Source organism: Alligator mississippiensis, chromosome 3 (genome assembly GCF_030867095.1).
Source record: "Alligator mississippiensis isolate rAllMis1 chromosome 3, rAllMis1, whole genome shotgun sequence".
Lineage (NCBI taxonomy): Eukaryota > Metazoa > Chordata > Crocodylia > Alligatoridae > Alligator > Alligator mississippiensis.
The window spans coordinates 78,232,976-78,259,481 of NC_081826.1; the positions used below are offsets into that span (position 1 = coordinate 78,232,976).

The 26,506-nt window shown below is 43.3% G+C and overlaps 3 protein-coding genes and 1 long non-coding RNA gene across 11 annotated transcripts in view; 2 read left to right on the forward strand and 2 right to left on the reverse strand.

Moving 5' to 3' along the window:
• Positions 1 to 14,836, forward strand: part of PRKDC (protein kinase, DNA-activated, catalytic subunit) — a 127,903-nt gene extending 113,067 nt beyond the window's left edge. For 3 of the 4 annotated variants that reach the window (XM_006268817.4, XM_019498582.2, XM_059724111.1), the window contains 9 exons: positions 927 to 994; positions 2,197 to 2,417; positions 4,004 to 4,096; positions 6,177 to 6,269; positions 9,044 to 9,115; positions 9,200 to 9,401; positions 9,971 to 10,159; positions 11,278 to 11,417; positions 12,500 to 14,836. In XM_006268817.4, the coding sequence (XP_006268879.4) occupies positions 927 to 994; positions 2,197 to 2,417; positions 4,004 to 4,096; positions 6,177 to 6,269; positions 9,044 to 9,115; positions 9,200 to 9,401; positions 9,971 to 10,159; positions 11,278 to 11,417; positions 12,500 to 12,704 (1,283 nt within the window). In that variant the 3' untranslated portion in view covers positions 12,705 to 14,836. Of the gene's footprint in view, positions 1 to 926; positions 995 to 2,196; positions 2,418 to 4,003; positions 4,131 to 6,176; positions 6,270 to 9,043; positions 9,116 to 9,199; positions 9,402 to 9,970; positions 10,160 to 11,277; positions 11,418 to 12,499 lie in introns of those variants that run through there. The other variant, XM_019498583.2, reaches the window with a different exon arrangement.
• On the reverse strand, positions 7,870 to 11,282 carry LOC109285967 (uncharacterized). Its single transcript, XR_002093881.2, has 2 exons — positions 10,961 to 11,282; positions 7,870 to 8,145 (listed from the first exon to the last, which is right to left on the reverse strand). It is a non-coding gene; the product is annotated as an uncharacterized LOC109285967 (long non-coding RNA).
• Positions 14,837 to 19,020: 4,184 nt separating the features above from the next.
• CEBPD (CCAAT enhancer binding protein delta) lies at positions 19,021 to 20,532 on the forward strand. Its single transcript, XM_014606784.3, has one exon. The coding sequence runs from the start codon at positions 19,092 to 19,094 to the stop codon at positions 20,025 to 20,027; it is 936 nt and encodes a 311-aa protein (XP_014462270.2). The 5' UTR covers positions 19,021 to 19,091; the 3' UTR covers positions 20,028 to 20,532.
• An 878-nt stretch (positions 20,533 to 21,410) lies between these two features.
• SPIDR (scaffold protein involved in DNA repair) overlaps positions 21,411 to 26,506 on the reverse strand; it is a 340,147-nt gene continuing 335,051 nt past the window's right edge. For all 5 annotated transcript variants that reach the window (XM_019498649.2, XM_014606829.3, XM_014606828.3 and 2 more), the window contains 3 exons: positions 25,308 to 25,422; positions 24,601 to 24,654; positions 21,411 to 22,715 (listed from right to left, as the gene is read on the reverse strand). In XM_019498649.2, the coding sequence (XP_019354194.1) occupies positions 22,587 to 22,715; positions 24,601 to 24,654; positions 25,308 to 25,422 (298 nt within the window). In that variant the 3' untranslated portion in view covers positions 21,411 to 22,586. The remainder of the gene's footprint in view (positions 22,716 to 24,600; positions 24,655 to 25,307; positions 25,423 to 26,506) is intronic.

Below are 26,506 nucleotides of genomic sequence, written 5' to 3' on the forward strand. Positions count from 1 at the left end.
TGACTTTTTTTATACCAAAAATTCATTATATGTGAGGTAAATTCACTCTTACATGATCAGTGTGGTGGAAGCCTTCAGTCAGCCTCTTTGTGCAGTGCACTGTGGGAGTGACGAGTAGCAAAATGTAGACTCCTCTGTGGATCTGTGCTCCTTGCTCTTTGTCTGCAACATGTGTTTCTGTAGTTGCCATCCCCGTTGTGATTGTGTCCTGTGCTTGTGTGTATTGTCTGCTGTTGGGGAATACCAAAGTTGTCTTGTAAACGTGGTAGAAATAGGTTTGGGGGGTCAGTACAGTCAAGGTCTTCAAATGTATCTCTATTTGTTACTTTGTAAAATGGGTTCCCTTTATGCAAATTTGAGTTACGTGCCGTTTTCCAGGAACACAGGTACAGCATAAAGTGAGGGAAACCTGTATGCAGTTCTGTTTCTCTTAGCTGAAAGTGTCCTATCCTTTTGGTATTTATTTTCTCCATCAGGGTGCTACATCCTGCCTTTACAGGGAGACTGACTTGATTATCTCAAGCTACCATGATTCTGTTTTCTGGCTAGATATCCATAGCTTTTACTGTGATCTTTAAATGTCTTTTTTTTTAAGTTTTAACTTTTATGTAGTTTCTTGATCCCAGCAGTTTTGCAATAAAAATATATGGAATGCATTTGCATTCCATTCTGAATAAGATCTGTCCTCCATAATAAATAAGGCTTCCAAATATAACAGCTGAAAAAGAATGCTTATATGTAAAAAGCAGAAAATAGCATACTATTATTTTGCTTAAATATCAAGTTTAAAGCACAATATTCTGTTAACTTTAATATAGCATAATATTTGGCAGAATAGTCTATCATTACATATACTGTGTTTAGAGACTCTATTTAAATGAAGATGATTTGTTTTATTTTTTCTTTCTTTTCCCTCCCTTCCCCAGGTCAGTATGATGGTAAAGGGAAACCGTTGCCAGAATACCATGCAAAAATATCAGGATTTGATGAACGAGTACGTAAACAAGTTTGAGGCCAAAATCTCCTTTGGTTTCTAGTGCAAAACTATGGTTCAGCATAGTGTTTTGGGTGTCAGGTACCTGGTACAGGGAAGACGTTGCTAAGGATGTATTTGATAGTGAACAGAGATTTTATCTGATTGATTAAAGGACTGTCATAATGTTATTTTATATACATTGTGTGTGGGCCGGGCGCGAGGCGCGGCCCGTCTTTGCGCACGCGGGCTGTGGCCAACAGCCCGGGCACACGGGGTCGGAGAGGACCGGGGGCAAGCTAGAATTAGTCATGGACGCATAGTGGTTGATTTAAAGATTGTTTACTTACACCAAAGATGGTCGTGGTGTAGGCTGGACAGTTTCCAGGTACAGCTCCGCTTAAATCCTCGTTAGAGGACTACGACACATTCGTTCTTTTCCTCAGAGTTGTTGAAGCTCCGTGGATTCGGTAGTTTCTCGTACAGGAAGGGATACGTCTAGGAATCTATCGGCGACGGGGAGAGGCTAGAGGCTGGTATTCGTTCTTTCCCACGGAGTTGTTGAAGCTCCGTGAGTTTGGTCAGGCCTCTATTGCCTTTTAAGAAATGCGTTGGGTCCGTGAGGATCCGCAGCACTTAGAGATCTTCATGCAAGGCGAAGGTTTTCTTTCTCTCTCTCTCTCTCTCCTGGTGTTCGTGGAGTCCTCCAACTTGGGCGGAAACTACACAAGCTCTTTATACGGCCAGCAAGCCAATCGCTAGCCGCCACGTGTGCATATGTTAGAACTGGCCAATAATGTGGCACGAATTCTCATATAAATGGCGGGAACTCCTTGCACTGTGCATTTCTTGATGCAAAAGAAATGCACCATGCAAAGAAAGCTTCAAATTGGCGGGAAATTCTCCGTTGCACCGGGGTTCTCTTCTGCAGCAGAAAACTCCACCGTGCAAAGAAGCTGCAATTTAGCGGGAAAAATAATTTAACAGTGCCAGAGCGCACACAAACAAAAAATCACAACTTTGGGTTGTGACACATTGATGATTAGTTTTCACATGAAATTCTGCTTCAATTTGTGAAGCTAAAGCTATCTGGTGGTGCAACAGCAGTATGATCAGGCTTCCCCAGAATGCAAGAGTCCTGCAGTTCTAAGCAGTAACCATGATGATACAATTATGTATGTTGTTCCCGTGCCATAGTGGTTTGCTTTTTGTCTCCTTCCAAGATCAAAGTAATGGAGTCCCTGAGGAAACCAAAGCGTATAATCATCCGAGGCAGTGATGAACGGGAGTATCCCTTCCTTGTCAAAGGTGGTGAAGATCTCCGTCAGGACCAGCGCATAGAGCAGCTCTTTGATGTTATGAATATTATCCTTTCCCAAGATGCTTCCTGTAGCCAAAGGAATATGCAAATAAAAACCTACCAAGTCATACCCATGACAACCAGGTAAGAATTTGGATAGAGAGCCTGATGTCAAAAGTCATGTAATTTCCTTCTGCTGGGAAATGGAATGTTGATATACTAACCATGGATTCTACTTTTTTTCTTTTTCATTTTGCTTCTGGTTCTGAAAATTTTGCTTTATGAAACCAAAGAGTTAAACATTTAGACTGTTACTGCTGAATTTTTATGAATTGAACTTTTGCTGGCAATTATTTTTTAGTGTGTTTGTGCTTGTAGTAAAGTTCTTACCCAGAAACAATGGATTAGAAGCTAGGACCCTCCTGTCCCTCATAAGCGTGCTAATTGCAGGGTTAGTCATGTTTGCTCTCTTTCTGGGTTAGTGATTGTTGCATCTTTTTAAGTGGCAGAGCTTCAGCAGCCAAAGTGGAGAGTGCCCCTTGTCCAGAACAGCTGGTTAGAATATTCTCTTGGGAGAAATGGGTTCGAGTTTCTCAGGCTGGGTTGGGCACATGTCTCCCTTTTGCTACCACTAAACCAGCATTTAAACCAGTGTAAAAACCAATTTTTTTACGCTTGAGATGCCCCTCATTAGACTCGGGACACTCCTCGTAAAATGCCAGCTCTTAGCTTCCATTCATTTTTTTGACTATGAAAAAATACTAGAGCAATTTTGCTCTTGCAGAGACCTCAGACCACAACTAGTCAGAATGTTTTTAACACTGTGGATTCCTATTTGAAATTTTTTGTTCTATCTTGTGAATCATTTGCACATCCATTGTGTGGCACCCCACAACCACTTGAAAGCATCTCAAGGCACCCCAAGGTCCCGCAGCACTGTAAGAATCACTGCATCAAGCTGTTGGATAAAAGGGGGAGAGGGGTATCATCACTACTTTCTCTGGTCTTGTCTTTTAATGCAAGTGGCAGTGACTGCTAGTTTATGTGGAACTTAATCCTATAAGCATAAGTACACCTGGACAGGATCCCTCAAGAGGAGAATGACATGAATGTCTAGCCTAAGGATCATTGACTGGGCTTGGGCATGAAATGGGTGCTGAACTTTTCAGCCCCACCATGGTGGCAGCAGTCCTGGACATTTGCAGAAATAGAACTTCTGGGTCATGGGGACTTTATTGGCAAAAACTTAGGCACCTGTGAATTTCAGGTGCAGTTTGAGGATTGCACTCTTAAGTGCCTAAATTTTGCCTTTGTCCAAGTTCCACTTTAGCCTCCTGAGTTCATGGGCAGGAACAGGATAACCTGGGAAGACCCCAGCTGCCTCGGAAGGGGGGTTGAGGGTATGGAGACCACTTGGTGCAGTTCCAAGGTAAATGTCCCTTAACCTGGGACATTTTTACTTGGATTCCAGTCCAAGGTAATTTCTTTCTGGGAGAAGATCATTTTTTCTGGGCTCAGTTGCCCTGAAGCAGTTATATCAAGGCTTTTGCTTTGATATTCCACATATTGGGGCAAGTCTTTCTATGAATCGGGGCACAGGAATTAAGTCCAGAGGTGAATCCAAGTCCTGTGATCTATTACACGGGGACCATGCTGCTTCCCACTTGTATTGCTCGTCTTTAGTTAAACTATGGGCTCTCTATTCACACTCTGGATTTCTTTTATTCCAGGTTAGGACTGATTGAATGGCTACCAAATACCTGTACGTTAAAGAACTTCCTTCATAGTAACATGTCAGAAGAAGAAAAAGCTGACTATTGCAGGTGACTCTGGGTTTAACTGCCTGCGTGAAACAAGGTCTACTTGGCTTTTTATAAGATTCAGTTTATCTTATGAGAATATATCTGTAAGCATGGAGTCTTTCGTACTTCCTGACCCAAATCGGTAATTGGCAGTTGTTTGTTTAATGAGTGCCATTGCACCTGTAATATCCTCCACCCAGCTTGTTTAAACAAGAAGTTGATCATCATATGTGACATCATCCTCACCCATTTCCTTATCAACAGATTATGAATTTACAAGTGCGGGATTCTGATCTCATGATTGGAATAGGCATAAAGTGGACGTAGGGCAGTGGGGGATGGGAGGGGGAAGACTTCGAAATTCATGTGTTCAGCAGTTGGTCAGTACTCCAGAAAATTGGCCCATATGAACTGTGAGTCTAAGCTGAAATAAGCTTCGACTGTGTATGAACACTGGATAGTAGATGTTTTAGGGGTTTTATCTCTATTGTTAAAGAAGCATTAAATTACTGGAATCGTAGATTAATTCTAGTTTTTCAACCTCTTTGTAGCCTCTTCTGAGGGTTTTGGAATTCAGAAATTGGTTTAATTACTCTTTTCCATGAAACATGTCTGTTCAGGCTTGCCTCAGTGAGTCATGCCAATACTGTATATTTGCTAGCTGTCTTGCTTCTGGGCCAAGACTGGAACATTATTCTGTACCCAGGCCCATAAATTAAATAAGGAAAGCGTATTCATTTGGCCAGTATAGTGCATTAGAGGTGTTGCCCTGCAGTTAAGACATTGAACTCTCTCTCTTGTATAAGAAATCGTTATGGATCTGTAGGCATTTTTTGGTAGAGGTGAGAACTGTGAAGTTTCCCTTTTCCTCAAGTAAAAGCTGCTGTTTTTGCCAAATCAGTCTTTGCATTATTTATCTAGTTCATTAATTTGTGAAGTGCTTTACTCTTGAGTGAGGCAGAAGGTAGAGCTTAGTGGCACTTTAGAATCTAAGAGTAAAAACAGACATTGCCAAATAAAGAGGATCAGCCGTGGTGCATGTGCCCTGCCACAGGGTGAAACAGGCATCTCTCATTGTCCCACATCAGGCAGGGGACAACAGGAAACGTATTCCCCATGTGCCCCAGAGAATCTCTTGTGCACATCTCTGTAAGCAGGGAAAGGCAGGACTCCCTGTTTACAGAGGTATGCCCTCCCTCAAGATTGCCCAGGGCACACCTCTGCAAGTGGGATACCCTGGCTTTCCCTAGGAGCGCATGTCTGTAAATTGGGGAAAGCTTGGGTTCCCACTGCCCTGGAGATTGCCCTGGATGCATGTCTGCAAGTAGGAAACCCTAGCTTTCCCTCAAATACATCTCTAAGCTGGGCAGGCATACTTGGGGCTTGAAAGCACCTGATCCTGTGCAGGAATTCCTGGGGTGTGTTGGATGGGGCTCCTCAGACCCCAGGAATGCCTGCCCTGGGTGGCTGGAGAGCACAGGCAGCTCCGGGCTAACATTGCTTTCCCACCACAAAGCTGACTGGTATCTGCCACAATAAAGTGGCAAAAACTATTACCTCTTTTGTTATGGCCACAAATTTTGGGCATTTGTGTGGTGCAGCAACAGGTATAATGGGCATCTGTTTGCCTGGCCTTTGTGCCACCATAAAGAATTTTTTATGATGGCACAAAGGCAATGTCTGTTTCCACTTGAACTTGTTTAGAAGCAAGAAAAGCAGAAAAGAAAAGCTTGATCTGTAAAGTCAGTATATGGAAATTTTAGTGTCTTACACTAAAACCCAGCAACTGTTCCTATATTAAAAATGAAGGCAGAGAGTGACCTGATGGCTCAATGTCAGAGCAGGAACCTTCAGACAGCTTTAAAGACCCAGCCTTTTTTTTGTCCTCCTGAGCGAAGAACACTATCTTAGTGGACCACTAGTTCACTTTCTACAGGAACAGTGCATTCTTTGGAGGCTGCCTGTTCATTTATTGACTTGTCCTAGCCCTCCTTAGCCTGTTATAAAAGGAGGAGCAGAGGTGCAGTCTATGGACAGCTGCTTTAAGACTAGGATGATAAGGAATTGTGGATAACTCACCAGTTCTTTTCTTTGTCTGCAGTGAGAAAGGACCTTTGTTTGCCTATAACGAATGGCTGTCTAAGATGGCTGGTGGGAAGATAGAAGACTTTGCACGTTATATGCCTATGTACAAGTAAGTTTGTGTACAAGCATAGTTTTGTAGTTTTACAGTTGTTAGAGTGGGAAGGGACCTCAATAGATCAAGTCTGACCCCCTGCCCTGGGCAGGAAAGAGCGCTGAGCTCATATAAACCCAACCAGGTGCTTGTCCAGTTTCCTCTTAAAGACCCCCAAGGTAGGGGAGAGCACCGCCTCCCTTAGAAGCCCGTTCCAGATTGTGGCAACCCTTACCATAAAAAAAGTTCTTCCTGATGTCCAGCCTTAATCTGTTCTCTGTCAGTTTGTGGCCGTTGTTCCTGGTTATTCCAAGGGGTGCCCTGGTAAACAGAGCATCTCCAATTTCTTGCTGCGCGCCCCCCCCCCACCATGAATTTGTAAACAGCCACAAGATCCCCTCTCAGCCTTCTCTTGCAGAGGCTGAAGAGATCCAGGTCCCTCAGTCTCTCCTTGTAGGGCCTTACCTGCAGGCCCCTGACCGTATGAGTGGCCCTCCTCTGGACCCTCTCAAGGTTATCCACATCCCTCTTGAAGTACGGCACCCAGAACAGGATGCGGTGTTTCAACTGCGGCCTGACCAATGCTGCATAGAGAGGAAGTCCCCTGGACCTGTTCATGATGCACCTGCTAATGCATGATAGAGTGTGGTTAGCTTTACTAATTACTTCATCATATTGATGGCTCATATTCATCATGGAGTCAACTATGGCTCTGAGATCCCTTTCTGCTGCTGTGTTGCTGAGAAGGTCATCCCCTAGCCTATAGGTGTGTTGGTGATTCCTTCTCCCTAGATGCAGAACTTTGCACTTGTCTTTGTTGAACTGCATCCTATTGTTTTCTGCCCACTTTTCCAACCTATCCAGGTCTGCCTGGATTTGATCCCTTCCCACTAGTGTGTTAACTTTACCCCATAATTTCGTGTCATCTGTGAATTTGGACAGAGTTCATCAGCAGCTTGGATGAGAGTGTGCAGAGAAGACATTGAATAGCACAGGTCCAAGGACCGAGCCTTGGGGAACCCCACTGCCCACATCTTTCCAGATCGATACGAATCCATCTACCACCACTCTTTGAGTGCGACCCTTAAGCCAATTTGCCACCCACCTGACCGTGTAATCATCTGTCACAGCTGCTCAGTTTGTTTATGAGAATAGGATGAGGTACTTTATCAAAGGCCTTAAAATCCCAGTAGATGACATCTACCTCAACTCCTGCATCTAAGCATGTTGTGACCTGGTCATAAAAAGAAACAAGTTTGGTCAGGCAGGATTTACTTATGAACCTGTGCTGGTTGCCTTTCAGTATTATTTTTCCTGCTGGCCTCCCACAAATGTGATCCTTGATAATTTTTTCAAAGTTTTTCCCCAAGGATGGAGGTGAGACTAACCAGCCTATCATTACCTGGATCCTCCTTCCTACCCTTCTTGAAAAGAGAGACCACCCTGGCCCTTTTCCAGTCCTCTGGGACCTGACCAGAGCACCAAAAGTGTTCAAACAGCCATGACAGTGACTCTATGACACTGGCCAATTCCTTCAGCACCCTTGGATGAAGAGCATCCGGGCTTGCTGACTTAAACACATTAATTATGCCTGCGTACAAGTAAGTCTTTAAAAAAATTAAGAGTTGCTTATGACTTATATTTTAAATTTACAATACACATAGTAATTTCCAGGAAATCTGTTTGCATTATAACATAATGGCTAGAGCCACTGGCAAAATTGGCAAAAACATGTGGTGTTCTGTGGAACTGTCTTGATATTGAAGAAATTGCACCAGAAACCAGTATGTTCACCTTGCTTCTTGGCAGCCTGTCTGGCAGCTCTGACTCCCAGACTAGTGGCTCCTCTGCAGTTCATGCTTTTAGGTTCTCTGACTCCAGGGAAGCTGTAAAGCTGGATAGGGAATGACAGTTCTGTTTCAGAATTTTTGGATTTTATTCCAAATCAGAAAGAAACCACATTTCTAAAATCCTCCACAAAACAAACTTCCATTCTCTGCCAAGCTCCAATACTGAGCTGTGTAGGCAGTAAATGTTTCTCATCCACCTCTGACAGCCCAGAAACTGTTTTAAATGATTTGCATTATGCCTTTCACTTACCTGATTATTTTTTAATATACAAGGCTTTTTAGATCTATTTTTGTGTACTTGCTGGAGAGTTTAAATTCCAGAGAAACTGGGAATGCTTTTACTGCTCATTTGCCAGACTAGACAGGACGGTACAGAAGTGCACAGTGGAAGTAGTGTAGGAACCTCAGTGTGGCTAACAAGCAGGTTAATTTGATCTCCCTCTAAGACCTAACTAGTCTAGACACAGCACTATGCAAACACATCTGTACTACTTCCTGTTTGAGAGGGGGTGATGTTGCATGATGATGCCTGATGTGGTGAGTGTGTGGCCTCAATACATGCTTTGAGAGCTAACCAGTGTCTAATCACACTTTATTGTTAAGATGTTAATACAGAAATACTATTGGACATCAGTTTCTCCCTGCCCCCCTCCATTTTATTTTGTCCCTAGTTTTCTTTAAATGATTTTATAACTGGGTTGATAAGTAGGAGACACACTCAAGGAAAGACTGGCTGGAAGTGTGGAAACAAACCAACCATGTATTCCTAAGAGCAAATCAAGCTTTGCTGCCTTCTCTCTGAATTTGGGGGTAACCCCTTTGTGAATAGTGTTTTGTCTGAATCTGACACTCCCTAATCTCTCCAGGGAAGTACCCAGTGTTTTCTAATGTTAATCCTCTCACTGGAAAGTTTCAGTAACTAGTGCATTCTTTGACTTTCAGAAGAGCCAGTCGTACAGAAACAGTCATGTCTTTCAGAAACAGAGAAAACCGTGTTCCAAAAGATCTGTTAAGGTAAATGTACTGTCAATAACTGACTTTTGAAACTAACTTTGATGTGACATTTATGAACAGCCTATGACTTTTTTTTTCTTTAAGGAGAGCCTTTGTTAAAATGAGTACAGCTCCTGAGGCCTTTCTGTCTCTGCGCTCCCATTTTACCAGTTCTCATGCACTGATTTGCATCAGCCACTGGATTCTCGGCATTGGAGATAGACATCTGTCCAACTTTATGATTAATACAGAGACGGGTGGCATCATCGGAATAGACTTTGGATATGCATTTGGTTCTGCCACACAGGTAATTCTTACCACACAACAAAGAACAACAAAGTTTAACAAAGTTTACCTGTGCCACACAAGTAGTTCTTACAATTCCTTTGTAATTTTGTGTAAGAACAACAAATTTGTTGTAAGAACAACAAAATTATTTCTTTTTTTTTAATATATTGGATGGAATTACATTTTTGTTGTTCTCAGTTTGGTAATCTCCTTTCTGAGGATGTTTTGTTGCATGACAAGCTTTACAAATGGCTCTTAATTGTCATTAGAACAGGTTTTTCTTTTCCAGATATCCTTGGCCAGGCTAATATGGAATTCTAAGGCCTGTAGCCACAACATTTTTTTTTAAAGATCAGTTAGTATTTGACATCTTTTGTAGATAAGATGACATTGCTTATTCCTGCTTTGAAACAATAAATATTCATAGTCTTAATTTGAAGCTGAGAGTATTCCTGGTTTTAAGGTCCGCATTGGAAAATTATTTTAAGTAACCAACAAAGTTTAAACAGATGTATCTTTCTGAACCTTTAGTTTCAAGGCTTCTTAATGCATCCTTTTTACTTTTTCAAAATCCTTGTTCTTACTTAGATGCTGCCAGTGCCAGAGTTGATGCCTTTTCGTTTAACACACCAGTTCATTAATCTTATGTTGCCAATGAAAGAATCAGGTCTCATCTACAGCATAATGAGACATGCCCTAAGAGCATATCGCAAAGATCCAGACCTCCTCATCAACACCATGGATGTGTTTGTAAAAGAACCTTCCTTAGACTGGAAGGTAAGTTTTTGTTTTTTTTTTTAGTTCCTTTTGCCTTTATGCAAAGGCACAAGGGCTGCTTCCAGATGTTAAAAAACAAAACAGTGCTTTATTTAAACGTGGCACATTCCTATGCCAAGCCTAGCACATGCCCAGAAGAGGCATCATGTTAGTTGGACCTGGCTTGTCCAACATCTGTATAGATCAGGCACTTTAGTGGGACTTTTTTGGCACTTTTATCTAATAGCTGATTGATCCATACAGAGGCTGCGGAGCCAGGTTGAACTAGCATGCTGCTGCTACTGGTAAAGTGCAGTTTTTACAGGGGGGGGGTTAACATCTGTAAGCAGCCAGGGTGATTAGTTTTGTCCTTGATAAGACAAGGAACTATTACCTAGTGCTCAGCTCAGTTGTTCCTTTTTTCTCTCTAATCTTCAGTGTTGGTTTGTAGAATGCTCCAAGAACCTGACAGAAATAGAGTTCTTAAAGCATTTAAAATGACATGCTAGTATTTTGTAATGATGAGAACAACAGCTCTTACTGGTTGCTGTTCAGAATTATTTAATTGCCATGTGAATGATCTTGTATTTGGAGATTTCACAGTGGCGATATGCTACTAACCCACATAATATAAGTATTTTGTCTGTCCTATGAACCAGAATATCCTCCTGATTTCATGTAAAGTAACACTGTACCTGAAATTATTCTTTATGAAAACACTTCCAAAACCTGTAACATTGAATTATATTAGAGCATATTTCACTCTACCTGTAAAATATACTATAAGCATAGAATTTTCTAAAGACAGATGTCATTACAGACTGTAAATTCTTCCAGTCTTCAAAGGAAGCAAAACTTGAAACGTCACTTAAGACAGTTTCTTTTATCCACTCTTATGAACCTGCAAAGACACAAATGTTAATCACATTTTTGGCTGTAAATTAACTGTTAAGCCACAGGCAGATTTCCTCTAAATATTCTGTGTTCCACTTTATTTGCAGCTCATTTTATTTACTAACTTACTGAGGATGTGGTGGGTGGATGTGTTAGAATGTTAACTGTCATGTGTGTGCATGTGCGTGATACACATGGTAACTATTAACTGGAGCAAAAATATTGGGGGGGGGGTTTTTTGTTAGAATTTTGAACTGAGACTGCTGAAGAAAGGAGGCACGTGGCTAAAGGAAGTAAACACATGTGAAGTAAACTGGTATCCCTTGCAGAAAGTCAATTGTGTCAAAAGAAAGTTAGCTGGTTCCAATCCAGCAGCAATCACCTGGTAAGAGTCTCTCTCCCTTGATGTCAAAGTACTCTAATAAGAACCTTTGCATTCTTTAAAGGGTTAGACTTGCTACCTTCACATTTAATAGCAACAAAGACAAGGCAGAGATGGTGGAATTTTGTCATTTCAAGAAACTTGGCAGGGTGAAATATTTTGGTGCACACCTGAGCTCTTTGAATTACCCTGCAAGCTCAAATACCTAGTATCTTGCACATTTGAGCATTTTTACTGTTTTTGGTGACATGCAAGTTGAGTGAACTCCTCATCCCCATTAGCTGTTCATATGTTCTGCATACAAATTTGGGGCTAGAGATGGAATTGGAATGGATTGGTTCTTTTCAAATAGGGGTCCAGCAGTGGTGTCTAAGTGTGGAAGTAAGCTACCTTATTTTGAAACATCAATAAATAAAATCAGATTCCCTGAGAACCTGATGACCAGACAGACTAAAATCTTGAGTAAGGCAAGTTTGGCTCAGGACAAAAATCATGTTTTAAAGTTCATTTAAAGTACAATCGATGCTTTTCATCCCTACTTCCTTTTCAAAAAATCATTTTGGGTGGGTACAAAAATGCAAGAAGCTTGTTTAAAATACAAATACTTTAACTGATATTGTTTCCTGGGAAAACTGGGGTAGTAGTAGGTTTTACTGCATTTTTTGTTGCTGAATGTGAAATGTCACATGAGGAGTCAGCTTCTTTCTGCCCTAACCTCTGCTGCTGGGGCTGACTTTGAAAGCTGCAGCAAGATGCTTCCTGTAGATAAGCACCAGACAGGTCAAGGAGGGAGATGAAGTTGGGATGGGAGAAGCAGCATGGTGGATATTTTCACTCGCTTGTTCTGTTTCATCCCCTCCTCTCTAATCAAAGACTGTTTCAAGATGAAGATAGGCATGTTAAATGCTCACTGATGAAGAGGGAAGGCTGAGGTCATCAGCCGCTGATGTGATCTTCTGAATTGCTATTGAGACCTGGGGGGTAGGGTTCTCAAGGCTCATAAGATCAGGCTTTAATTCTGAACATCCAGATTTTCTTTCTTTTAAGTCAGGAGTATATTTATATCTTCATGCTCTTTATTTTAGTGAAGAGCTGCGACTGGGCCATGAGAAGTCACTTGCATACCGTGATTATGTAGCTGTGGCTCGGGGTACCAGAGATCAAAACATCCGAGCCAAAGAACCAGAAGACGGGCTTACAGAAGAGACACAAGTGAAGTGCCTTATAGACCAAGCAACAGATCCCAATATTCTTGGCAGAGTTTGGGCAGGATGGGAATCCTGGATGTGAAAGGAAAGAGAGGGCTCCAAGAATCAATCCAATGAGGCCATGGCCTCAACACCATGGCCAAGTTACTGTTGTGAAGGCTGGAAAAGATATGGAAAACCAGATAATTTGTGCTTTGTTTTTTCCTGGTGGTTAAGGATTGTGGTTCTGTATTATACCCTACCCAAATAATTATCTCATTCTCCCCTCCCTCCAAAAGAAAAAGAAAAAACCCTTCTGTCACCTGTGAAGCATGCTAACTTTGCTTAAGGATAAATGTTTGAAAGCTTGGCTTGTGTTACTCCAGAACAAGATGAAAGCTACTGGAAATAAACACAAACCTTGAGTGTCCTTCAAGTGAATGTTGACAGCAGTCATGATTTTATTAATGCAGAAGACCTGTTAGAGGAAAATTAGTGTATGTAGTCAGTGGAATGATATACCTGAAAGGAGAGATTTGAATGGAATTTTGCATCACCAAAATCCTGTATGTTAAATCAGCAGCCAGATATACCTGGTAAATCATGTAGAATATAAATATAGCACTAGGGTAATCTTCAAGAAGTACTAAACTACTGTTCATCTCTGTATATTATGAAAGTTGTAATAAGTTGATCTGACAATGACTGATTACAGTACAGCCTGTCTTTTACAGGTTTTGATAATGTTTTCTGAATTTTAGAGGTTGTTGATGCACATTAAATTAACTAAATAAAAAGCAATTGATTAAAACCATTCTTAAAACAAAGTTAAAAGCTGGAAGTCATTGCCAACACAGAAGTGGGCAACAGCAAGCTTCCTGCCATGAATGATCTAGCAGAGGCCAACATTCTTTTACTCTTAGCCTATAGCATGGATAATCTATGATAAGAGCTTTTACAGGTAGTCTCTGAACCAAGCAAATTTTGGCAAAATGATGGGGGAAGAGGAATGAAATATGTGTAAAAAAAAAAAATAAAATAAATATATATATATATATATATATATATATATATATATATATAAAAAATTCATTTTAGAAGACGCTTCCTACTGAAGTTTTAATGATTGTCATGGAACATAATAAAGTAAACATTTTTGACCACTTAGCCGCTGCAGCCTCCCTTCTGTGTCTGTATCAGCAAGCCGTCTCAGCCTAGTCTATAGCTGTCTGCATGCAGACATCCTGGAACCAGTTTCAGATGAGTGCTTCAGCATGTGAGCTGAGTGACCAAGGGTCTTCTCTTGTGGAAAAGAACCCCTGAAACAAGTAATAGTGGGGAACTTTCATGCTGAAGTTAACGGACATGAAGGGAGTTGCTGACCAGAGCTGAAAACTTTAACAGCACAAATCAGCAACAATTAAAAATTCTGGGAGGATCCAGAACTTTTAAGAATGTTAACAACATTCATAAAAACAGAAATGTTAATTCAGTTCGAATATTAAGAATCGAGATGTTTGGAATTATTGAATCAACACTACTTTGAATTAATAAAATCTATTCATCTAATATGCTGTGTGTTCTATTGGGGGGGAAAAAATCATAGTTCCAGATAGCTGTCACCTATTTAAAAGTAAAAACCTATAGGAGGTAGAACAGCAGTCAAGCAAGTAAATGCCCTAAACTAGAGGCGGCCAACCCACAACGCACGTCACAGGTGATGCACAGCTGCTTTGTTTGCCATACATCAGATCTTACAGGGAGGAGAGAGCCAAAGCAACAGATTGGGAAGGGAAGAGAGAACAGAGCAAGGGGATTGGAGTGGCACTGGGAGCAGGGGTAGGGCTTACTTTGTGGTATACCAGCTGAAAAGGTTGGCCCCTCCCTTTTCTAAAGTCACTAATTTAGAACAAAAGAATCTAAAATTGCTATTTCCCTTTTTGAAAGAGGCAAGCATTTCTTAGGGTAATATATTTTTTAATTGGACCAATTTGCCTTTTGCAAATTCCTGGACCATCACTACTATGTCACTCTAATACTGTTTCCCCTATTGAAAGCTACAATGTAATTGCATGCAGTGTTTTTTGTTTGTTTTTTGTGGGTTTCTTTTTTTTAAAGAAAACATTTTACCATGACACATGCTTCATCATTTTTAGAATTCCTTGTGTATTACTTTTGAATGTGTTTATAGTTTCTTTTTATCTTTGAGATCAATAAAGTGATCTGACTAAGTGCTGCCTGTGTGAAAGGGTTTTAACTCTCGTGAAGGCCACCAGGTTCTAAAGTCATCAAACCCTGAACATGAAATCAAGCAGTTAAAAAAAATGGTCACAAGTACAACAGAGATCACGTTCAGAAATCAAGCAGTTGACTCAAGCAAGGTGTTAAATTGCCCTTTTTGCACATTCCTCAGATACTAGCTGAGTACTTTGGCCTGTAACATAGGGTAAAGTTTGGGCTTATAGTTTAACAAAATTTTTCTATGTAGGAGTTTTAAAACTCTCAGAGAACAGAATCCGCAGCTTCCAAAGCTGGGTATACTTCATTTTAAAAGGGTTGCTGTATCGTAATGTAGAGTAGAACAATTTATATGGGGGGACATAGCCACAGGAAGGAATGCAATACATGCTAACCTGTTTTCTCCCCTTAAGGCAATTTTTAGGCCCCAAAGCCAGCAATGGGTGCCTCTGAGAGAGAGAGAGAGAGAGAAGAAAACAGACCCAGTCATTGAAAGGCTTTTTGGTAGATGCCTGCCTATAAGTGTGCAATGTCCTTTGGCATGTGAACAATGAAGGGGGAGGTAAAGGGGTGGGGGCAATTAGAATGTTTAGGAGGGAAGTTGTTTTTTCTACCTAGATGTTAAATTTTAGATGAGTAAGTGATGCGTTATCGAAAGCTAAAGAAAACTATGCTGCTAGTGGTGTAAGTAATACTGATAGTAATCTGACTGTCAGTGTCAGGGTCACTTCCTCCATGCTGGAGCAAAGCTAGCACAAGGTGAAGGTTCTAATAAGACTTAGTTAACTGCTGGTGCCACCACTTCTCTTTTTGTTTTGTGTAGGGTAACCAAGCAAAAGAGCAGTTTGTGAGCTTCATCTATCTACTTGGATGTTAAATCTGGTAATCCAACTCCCCATCATCCAGTTCTTCCAATTGTCAGGCTACACCAATTTATAGTACTTGTATCTAAATAGAACTTAGAGATGTCAAAAGGCAAGGCCCTTGTACTACCATTCTGTCTAAAACAAGTACATGGAGCCACCAGGCCAGGTATAGGGAACTGCCGAGCCTGACAACCTCAAAAGTAGGACAGTTTTTTTTTTTTCAAAAGGAGACTTTAGGCTCACAATAAATAGGAGACTTTCAGATGGCCAGGTGCCAAAAAGAATAATGGAATAATTAGCCACAACGGTTGGCTGAATAAAGATAAAAATATTAAATATTCACATGGAGTTGTTTAAAAAATAATCAGATGCACACTCTACAAACAACGCCCACTCACCTTTTTCAAACTTTTTTTTTTTTTAAATAATGCGGGGGGGCAGCAGTCACCCTCTTTCAGCATAGCTGAAAGGCTAAGATACTGTGCCAAACCAACCCTAGGACCAAAAAAATCCCTATGACACCACAGGCTGCAGGCTTCTTTCTTAAAAGTTGATGAAGTCAGTGTCCTTCAAACCCTGTATATTGACCTCCATCCCCCTTCCTTTTCCTTCCCCTCCCCCTCCCTCTCCCCCTCCCCACCTCAATTCAAATGCCAGCAGTACCCTTTGAAATAAGTCACAGCAAACAGCTGGAGCACTTCTGTAATCCTCCTGGGCCACTATTTGCTGCAGCTCTGTATATCCTGGCTTACTTTGATTTCACAGGTTTTAAAGATTTTACTCGAGTGAGACGGGAAGGTTACTTTCTCATTTTTTTAATTTAAGTATGAAATCCTGCTCCTAATGCCAGCTGACCACAGCCGGAATAGGTGCACAGTGGCTAGGATTGATAATAGTTTTCTTCCTTTGTATGTTACTGAAGACTGAAAAGGAACAGTGTAAATTCTTTTTGCTCCAGATTAACAGGAGGGACTGGGTGTTACAATGCTAAATTCCACCCTATCTAGTGGAATTTACAACCCTTTGTGGGGAACCTTGACTCCCTGTACAATGCATGGGTGGAAATAAGCATATCAGAGGATCCAAGACGCACACAAAAGTGACTAAAAAAATGCCAGGGAAAGGGGCTGTGACTTGGTCCCTGCCTCATAGAGGGACCTTGGCTCCTACTGCCACCCCATGAACTCTGTGCTTAAATGTCTAAAAAAAGATGATCAAGATACTGCTTCTGCTACTCCTAACACTAATCTAGTGGTTAGGGCGCATACTCAAAATATCAGTGGCTTGGGTTTAAATATCTGCCTGATTCAGAGCATGCCTCGACTAAGATCTCCCAGCTTTGTGTGCCCTAAATAGTGGTCTAGAAGTTAATCTGAGATGGGGCTCTCAGTGTCTCCTATTGTAACTGTACAAATTTGCACCATTATTACAGATTTATTGACTAACGAGTAGAGAACAAATTAATAGTCCAGGATTTAGGTCATTTAAGATAAGTAGGTTATGGGGGGATGGGTTGTTCAAATGGCAGTCTCTGTTCCTACAAAACCTACGTGCTGACGAGCTTTGGAAACATATTTTTAAAGTTTACCTGTAAAACAAGGAATGACCAACATCCTATTCAGTAATGAGTGTCAAATATCCAGTTATGGAGCTGAGCTTTTAAAATTGCTTCGGATCATTGCAGAACACCCTATTTTTTCATTTTTTACTCATCTCTGTAATTGTAGTTGGATGTTATTCCTAAAATCAAAAGCTTTCCAACTGGTCACAGAAGTAGGGAGGAGAGACACTTCAGAGCCTGACAAGTTGTCACACCCTCTAAGGACATGAGTATATGAAAGAATACCTGTTGATGCAAATGGGCATCAGAGCAGTTGTTAATAAAACTGGGATGTAGAATCTTTCCCCAGCCATATGAGCCAAGTCTTTGCTTTTGTATATTGGTGCAGTTAGACCAGGGGTGGGCAAAATATGGCCTGTGGGCTGTATCCAGCCTGCCAATTGATCCTATGCAGCCTGCTGCCACAAACATGTGGAGGGAGGGCTGCAACCTGTGTGCCCCACTCTGCCACAGCTGGCACTTGGCCGGCCCACACAGCACAGACTCCTCTGCCCCTCTCCTGCCCAGCTTCCTGTTGGTGCTGTGCAGTCCTGGCATCGTGGCAGCCACTGTTAGCCAGGCCCACATGAGACAGGTGTGATGCAGCGTGCCAAGTAGCCCTTTAACTCACCCATCATGACAAGCCACTGCTGTGGCACCACTAGGAATTGAGTTTGTGCTGGCCACAGCAGGGCACTAGGCCCCCAGGCAGCTGCCCCTGACTTTCCTGGTGCAGTGCAAGGCGGACAAGTGGGGTGGCTACTTGGTGTGCTGCCCTGTCCCACGTCCTGCGTGTCTCTTCCCTTCGCAATTGCGCTGTCCTATGGGGGCTCGGCTGCTGGGGTGCCAACAGAAAGCCAGGCAGGGAGGGAGGGAGGGATGTGGGGGGGGGGGGTGAAGTCTGTGCACTGCATGCAGTAGGGAGCAATTTGAACGTTTTGGAGGGAAGTTGGCGTTTTGTTTTTTTTCCTACCTAGAGGTTAAATTTTAGATACGAGTAAATAAGTGATTTAGATATGAGTAAGTGATACCACCTCCCGGCTGTGGCCAGTGAGGCAGAGGCATCCATTGGTATCTCCTTCCTGCAGCAGCTCCCTAAAATCCCTCAGGTGGCCGTGCAGCCCTAAGTTAGAGGCTGTGACAACACACCGTCTTCAGCTGGCTCTCTGAAGCGTCCCTCTCTCTCCTCCCCACGGCTGCAGTGATTTCGGTTTTAGGATTAACGCTCAGTCACAGCCAGGAGTGAAACGAAATGAGTGAAACTAAAAAACCTGAGACCAGAGGGTGCTCTTCAGCCACCCAGAGCTCAGTGCCTGCACCGGGTATCGGAGGCTCCTCATGCAATCGCGCAGACCCACTGTCTCGTTTGGCAGGTGGCCCTTGCCCAGGCGGGTCGTGTCCAGGGCTCGCGGCATTTCCCTCCTCAGTGCCCTGCCCCTGCCGCCGGGTCCCCTCAGGGGGCAGCGCCGCGCGAGGAAGCGAGGGGAGGGGAGAGGAGGCGCGGACGCGCCGCGGCTGTCACCGACACGGCTCCCCACGGGCAGGGGGACGGGGACAGCGCGTCCCGCCCGTGCCAGGCGCCGGCCCCGGGAGACACGTCCCAGCCGCGCCGGGGCCCGAGCCCGGGGGGGGGGAGAGGTGGCTCCCGCCCGGCTCCCGCCCCCGCCCCGCCCGGGGGTGCCGGTAACACCCGCCCGTGCGGGGCGGGGCGGGGCCCGCGCTATATAAGCGGCGTCGCGGCCAGGTCTAGAGACACCTCCCGCCTGCCGGCCAAGCACCTGCGCCCATGAGCGCCGCGGCCGCGCTGCACAGCCTGGAGCCAGCGACATGCTACCGCCACTGGGCGCTGGAGCCCGCCACGCTGTACGACGCTAAGGCGGGCGGCGGCGGCGGGTGCAAGGGCGGCCGCGCCATGAGCGCCGAGGAGGCGGCGGGCGGCGGCGGCGGCGGCGGGGGGAGCTGCAGCCTGGCCGAGCTGAGCGCCGCCGCGCCAGCCATGTACGAGGACGAGAGCGCCATCGACTTCAGCTCCTACATCGACTCCATGGCGGCCGTGCCCAACCTGGAGCTGTGCAACGACGAGCTCTTCGCCGACCTCTTCAACAGCAACCACAAGCCCGAGCGCGGCGCGGACTACGCCGACTACCTGCCGCCGCCGCCGCCGCCGGGCCCGGGCAAGGAGCTGGGCGGTGCCATGGCCTCGCTGCTGGGCTGCCCCGGCCCCGGCCCGGGCTCCGGCGGGCCGGCGGCGGCGCGGGGCGCGCTGAAGCACGAGCCCGACTGGAGCGACAGCGACGTGTCGCCCTCGCTGCTGCCCTCGCAGATCGCGCTGTGCGCGCAGACCAGCATGAACCTGGGCGGGCAGCCCACGCCGCCCACGTCGCCCGAGCCGGCCGGCAGCTGCTCGCCCGGCAGCGCCGGCACCCCGGGGCCGGCGGGCGGCGGGCGGGAGCGCGCGGGCAAGAAGAGCCTGGACAGGCTGAGCCCCGAGTACCGGCAGCGCCGGGAGCGCAACAACATCGCGGTGCGCAAGAGCCGCGACAAGGCGAAGCGGCGCAACCAGGAGATGCAGCACAAGCTGCTGGAGCTGTCGGCCGAGAACGAGCGGCTGCACAAGAAGATCGAGCAGCTGACGCGGGACTTGGGCAGCCTGCGGCACTTCTTCAAGCAGCTGCCGCCCGCCTCCTTCCTGCAACCCGGCGCAGGCAGCGACTGCCGGTAGTGGCGGGCCCGCGCCCGCCCGGGGCCTCAGCACTCACTCACTTACCTCAGCGCCGAGGGGCGCGGCGGCACGGCACGGCTCGGCTCGGCCCGGCCCGGTTGGGACGCAGCCTGCGGGCGGGCGGGCGGGCGGGCGGCGCCGCGGGGACGGACACGCACCGGCCGGCAGCAGCGGCGGCGGCGGCAGGACGAGACGGGACGGGCCGGGGCCGCGCCGGGCTCCCCCGCAACACGCTTGCCAAGAAGAAAAGAGCGGACTCGAGCGAAATCCCTATGTTTTGCCCTTAAATTATTTTTGTAACGGGAGCTTATGCGTGTGTGTGTGTGTGCGCGCGTGCGTGTGTGTGTGCGCGTGTGTCTTTTTCTACCTGGTTGTACTGGTGCGGGCGGTACGCGCGTCGGAAAGGGTCCGCAGCCCCCCGCGCGCGTGCGGGGCGGCCGAGCGCGCTCAACCTTTTATATCGATTTTTACAGCGTTTCTAAGAATAAAGCAGCCTTTGCAGACACTCGGGCTCCGTGTGGTGTGGCCGGGAGGGAGCTGGGGGGGCCTGGGCAGGGATCCCTCTTCCCCCTAGGAAAGTTACGCAGCGCGAGGCATGCGCCCCCGGGTCTCCTGGCGGGGGTGCTCCACGCACAGGTTTGAGCTAGCCCTGGATGGGAACAGCTGAGGGCTGGAAGGGACCTTGAGAGATCGTGGAGTCCAAGCCCCTGCTCTGAGCAGGAATCCTGCTGAGCTCAAACGATCCCAGCCAGGTGTCGACCCACTCTCCTCCAGGTTGGGGACTGCCCCACCTGCTTGGGAGTCTGTTCCAGGTCCTGGGCAGGAGAGGGTTTGTTTTGCTTTTTCCAACCGGGACAAAGTGCTGGCAGGGCTTACCAAGCAGCCTGAAGGCTTCCTACTAGTTTTGCCTCCTGTAAGAAGTCACTTGTGCAGATCTAACAGCTAGAAAATGCACCTTCCTCCACACATGTTCTGTCGTACAGGGGTTGAGTTTATACTTACCATAAGTCAGCAGTTCAGCCACTTCCTAGAGGCAGCCTGCCAGAACTAGTTAACAGCAAGGACACTTCCTAGGGGGTGTCCGTCCATCAGCACTTCACCCAAGTGAAAAGCTCCTTCCCTCCACCATGAAGCCCCCCGCAAAAAAATATTGCAAAACTATATTTGTCTGTTTAAAGAGGATCTCAGAAATGTGTTCTGTGAAAAACAGATTGGTAGTTATTAGTTCAGGGATAGGATACATTCATTTTTGCCCAGCTGTGTTTTATAGCATTCTGTATGATGTGCTATACCACAGGACAACTGACGGTCACAATGCAGGTCTACTGACAGGTGGGCAGGGGAAGCAGAACTAGATCCAGATATACAGTGCATAAATGTAAGCCCTTTTAGGCCCCCATGCTGGGAAGCCCGTTTATTAAGAACATGACAGGTGTGGGTTTTCTGCTACAAGCACCCTTGCCAAGCCGTAGTGCTTTCCTGCCCAGAACAGTCCTCATCACAGCCTGTACACCTGGTAGCATCTGGCTGACTACCACTCATACACCTGGTCCACACAAATGTCCACTTGGTGCCAGGCAGTAGTTTACTATTCAGAAGCCACAGTACTACTTAATTATTTAGTGTGCAGAAACAGTTACCCTGTAACTGAGCTAATATTATTGCTGGTAAATGTGCCACATGCTGCACAAGTTTAAAAAAAAATCTGATCTGCAGAGAGACCCATGTGGTCCATCTAGCTTTACATCACATTTCGATCTATAGATGCAAATGTTTATCTACTATTTTAGGCATGGTTACAACCTAAACTTCTATCCATATTTACAGACAACGTAGCTATAAGAAAATACCGTTATGCCTCACCTGAACCAGTTCTTTATCCTTAAGACTAACCATATGTGTGACGAAACATTCACCTAATGGGAAATTTGTGGGAGGTTGCAACAGTAGTTTTATATTTAGAAAGGAGTTTAACTATAAGGGGGAAGGTACCTTTGATACACCATCCAAAAGGTAACCAAGGATATTACAATTTCCTCACTTGTAATATTTAGTGCAGTGCAATTACAATTCAGAATTACAGCAGCTCCTTCCTAGCAGGAGTGCATAAGGCTTCTGGAAATAATTATTCAAGCCTCCAACTTAATAGAATGATGTTCATTGTTTATGCTAAAATAAACTAGTCTCAAAGAACATTTTAAAAGTATTTTCCTTGACACACAATACATATCATCATCTTAACATTCATTATACAAATACCAGCAGTAATTCTCTTTACAAACATTCAGGCCTCCAAAACAAGACTTTTTAGGTTTACAAACAATAGAACACTGCAAAAAGATGCATATATTCTTAAATTCTGGACATCAGAAGTGCTAGGCATATATACATGTTCAAAAAACTGAACTGTATTCACTTCCAGCATAAGGCATTTTGTAAATCACAGTTTTATTAAACTACCTCAATACTTATCATGCTTGCATTATTATCTATGCTAATAGTTAACAAATAAGCACATGACAAAGTCCATAGATATTATAATAGCTGACAAGGTTCAGTTCAATTTCTTCCTGGTTCTAGCAGGACAATTTCTTCCAATGCAATGCAGCTAGGGTGACTGGTCACAGTCTGGACATAGCAGCTCAATAACCCCACCTCCTTTCCCAGCACTCTCTTCACCTCATAACTCTGTAGCGATAAAGGCATGTTGATTAAACAAACAGTCCTGTACATTCTGTTCTAGGCAACATACAACTCAAATATACAGAGTGTAAGGTCCTCTTCCAGTATACATTTTTTTAACTGATCAAAAAAAAATTAAAAAAAATAAAGCATCTACAGAGCAGTTATGAAGAATGTATTTTATCTACTAAAACCCCCCAGATTTTCAGTTATTTGAGAAATCAAGTAAGCTGCTTCCTAACCATCAGTCCTAACTAGAGTCTTACCATCACACTGTCAGGCCCTTAAAAATGCACCAGGTGTAAAAGTCACTGCAATTTAGCACCTCACAATATAACCAAAATTTGCTTATTTCTCTCTCAGACTTTAATGATTTTGCATGTGACAGAGAAGTGCGTGTAAGTATGTACCTGTGGCAAGAATCATTTAATATATAGCTTAGAAACTATTTAAACTTTTTTTTAACTTTACATCTTTCTACTGCGTTGTTATATACAGAAATAAAATGATATGCATTAATACAGCTCCTTTTGGATTCCAATACAGTTTACCAACACTAATTGTGCCGCTTAACATGTCTCTGAAGTAAACTAGTCCTATCTTCATTTTAGAGTGTAGCAGACTGAAGTTTAAAGGTTAGGTAAGTTGTCCAAGGTTACAGCATGCTAATAGCAAAGCTTATAATAGAACACGGATGTACTGACTCTTTGTGCCCTGGTTGAGGGCTCATTTCAGAGCTCTAATAACACTGGCAAAAATACTATTTTGGATATTTCTCATGCTTCATCTTTGACAAGATGTGTGTGTGCTTTCTTTTTAAAATAATAATTTAGGAGTTAAAAAGATTAACAAATTTAATGAGAAAATTGATCACTGGATTTCAACTAGGAAATCCTGCAGAACAGCAAGTTTTCAAGTGGTATCCCTCAGGAAAACTGGACAATTTTATTAAGAGTTTCAGCATGAAAATTAGATATTTTTTTCCAAACTGCAGTAACTCAAAGGAGCTGTAATACATTTTTCTCTGTGTCTTTTTTTTTTTGTTTGGAAAGCTTAGCAGAATGTAAGTCAAATGACATTTTAATAAGCTTTAGAACAGGGTGTACTAGTACTGTATAAAATACTGGTTTTGTCTTTCAAAAGTTGCAGAAAGATAACTAGTCATTAAAAAAAACCCTTTTCTCTATTCGTCGTGTCTGTTAGCTTACATGGAAGACACCACCTACAATCTAAAACTGAGTAAGAACAGTTCAGTGCAAGAACAGTTCAGAAAAGCCTTCCACCGCAAATGTTCACTATAGCTCAAATAAATCCAGTACACTAAATAAATGAAAATTAAACACACTAATTAAAATACAAGACAAACAAATGGTGCTATACCACATTCCTGGTGTTATCTCAGACAGAGAAAGTAACCACTTGATGATTATGTATATTTGCCTTATAATTCAAGATTACTTGCATTTATGCATGTTTCATTTATTCTGAATCCAACAAAACACCTCAATCTATGATATATTTCACAATGCTACCTCTTACGGTAGCTGCTATTATATACAGCAATTGTGTTTTAAAGGTTTAATACCAGGCCTGGGAGCCAAGACTCCTGAATTCTACTGTAGTTTTGACACTGACTTCAACAAGCTACACCTCTGTGCCTCAATACAGCCATCTGCAAATACACATTTTTTTCTTGAATGGTAGGAAACTGCTTTATTCCTTCCTAAGCTTTCTTAAATACCCAAATATAAGAAAAAGTAGTCTATATGGTATGGTCCAGTGTCCTCATAGATAGTTCAGCATATCCATTGTTCAGTATGAAATTTTGTCCCTAAACTAAACTCAATATAGTTTCAATTTCTGTATTTAGTGCAATATTATGTATACCTACCTCATCCTCACTGGAAGAGCACATCAGGATAGAAAAAATTGTCTTCTGTAACAGCTGCAGTAAGAAGAGAGAGAGTACAAGGCAAAATTCCTATTTATACATAAGATTTACTTTCCATGTTAAAAAGAATTACATCAAAATAGTAATGTCTAGTGTAAATTCATATCTTAAATATAGAATGATCTGTTCTTGCTTTTATGAAACAACTGACTAGTGAAACTAAAGTAACTAAGGGTAATATAGGCAAAAGTCCGCAGGATAGGACTCCAAACATGTATTTCTTTTAAGCCAAGTCAACTAAATGGTTCATTATTTCCTAATGGCCCAATCCAGTAAAGTGCTTTCATCAGAGTTGATGGTATTCGGCACTTTGCATAAAGCCTTAGCACTTTGTTGAGATCGTGCCTATGGGTGAATTCCAGTAGTGTTTAACCTGAATGAGGATTGCAGGATTAGTGTTTTAAACTTCAGTCCAATAATTGGGGGCTGGACTCGATCTTCCGAGGTCCCTTCCAGCCCTAATGTCTATGAAATCTATGAAATCACATGAATTTTAGGTATTTTGTTTTTATGAAGACAATATTCTCAGTTTTGTTCTCAATCCTGTACACAAGATTGCAAGTCAAACCTGTGTATAAGAATGCATAGCCTCCTTACACTTGATTACAATATATACCTTAATGTTCTAAGCTCAGGTCACGTCATACCTTTACTTTTACCATGCACTGAGGTCGGGATGGACAATGCAGAAAGACTTCAAGCTGCATTTTGAGAACTGGAGAAATTATAGCTTGGGAGCAGAGGCTGCAGTATAACATTTCCCTGAAATAAGACAATATCAATTATGAATGGAAAAAAAGGTATCAACCCCTATATCAGGAGGCAAAGGGATAAAGGCTAGAAGGACTCTACTAGTTGACCTAGACTGATGAAGCCCCCTTAGTGGAGACACTTCTTACACTTTACTCATTCTTTTGCTGGTATAGTTAAACACAGGTCCTTGAATGATGTACCTATACTCCAAAATGACTCTTTTGCCAGTATAAAAGACTCTTATCAGTATAATTTAATATTTACATAACAGAGCATTTGCTGGCACAGTGGAGTCGGCTAAGGGTTGTGATTTTTCACACACAACATGACTATACAACAAAACTTTGTAGTGTAGCTACTATGTACTGATTTAGGCCATAATTTAGCAAAACACTCAGGCATACCCTTAATTTTCAGTACGTATTTATGTCTCATTGACTTCAATGGGAGTTGTACAGATGAATAAAATGAAGCCTATGGTTAAACACTTCGATGATTTGGGTCTTGTCAGGTATAATTTATGTTAAACTCCTAGGTAAACAATAATAAATCCCTTCCAGATACAAGGTCTAATCCATTGGGAAACACATATGTACGCTCGCATGCATATGAACAGATATGAAAACTGTATAATCTGTATAATATTATAATGAAAACTATAATCTGTATTTTTGGTTTGTGGTTTTTCAGGGGAAATAAAGAACAAAGCACACACTATGGTTTTCCACACTTCTAAAAAAAATGTTTCTCCTAATTTACAAATAGTCAAAGGGCCGAAATAATTGTGGATTAAAATAATCCTATTCTACTCATGCTTCTTCAAATGTCACTAAAAGTATTACATCCCCATTTCTTTCCTTTACACAACCATTATCTGGTGTCTATCTGCTCAGGATCTGGCTGGGTAGTAAGTTAGAGGGGAGACTTCTTAAGAGCACTGCGGTGTGAGGATTGCCATTCCAACTGATGGAAGTCTGCTTGTGCCAATAAGGAACCAATAGTTAAGCATGCAGTTGCTCTTCACTTCTCCATCTTTCCAAAAGAATATGTCTCCCTTACTTTTAGTCCTGAACAGTTCTGAGAAATAAGACTT

Bases quoted from the DNA above. Each gene is read 5' to 3' on its own strand.
- CEBPD (XM_014606784.3), top strand. From the start codon at position 19,092: ATGAGCGCCGCGGCCGCGCTGCACAGCCTGGAGCCAGCGACATGCTAC.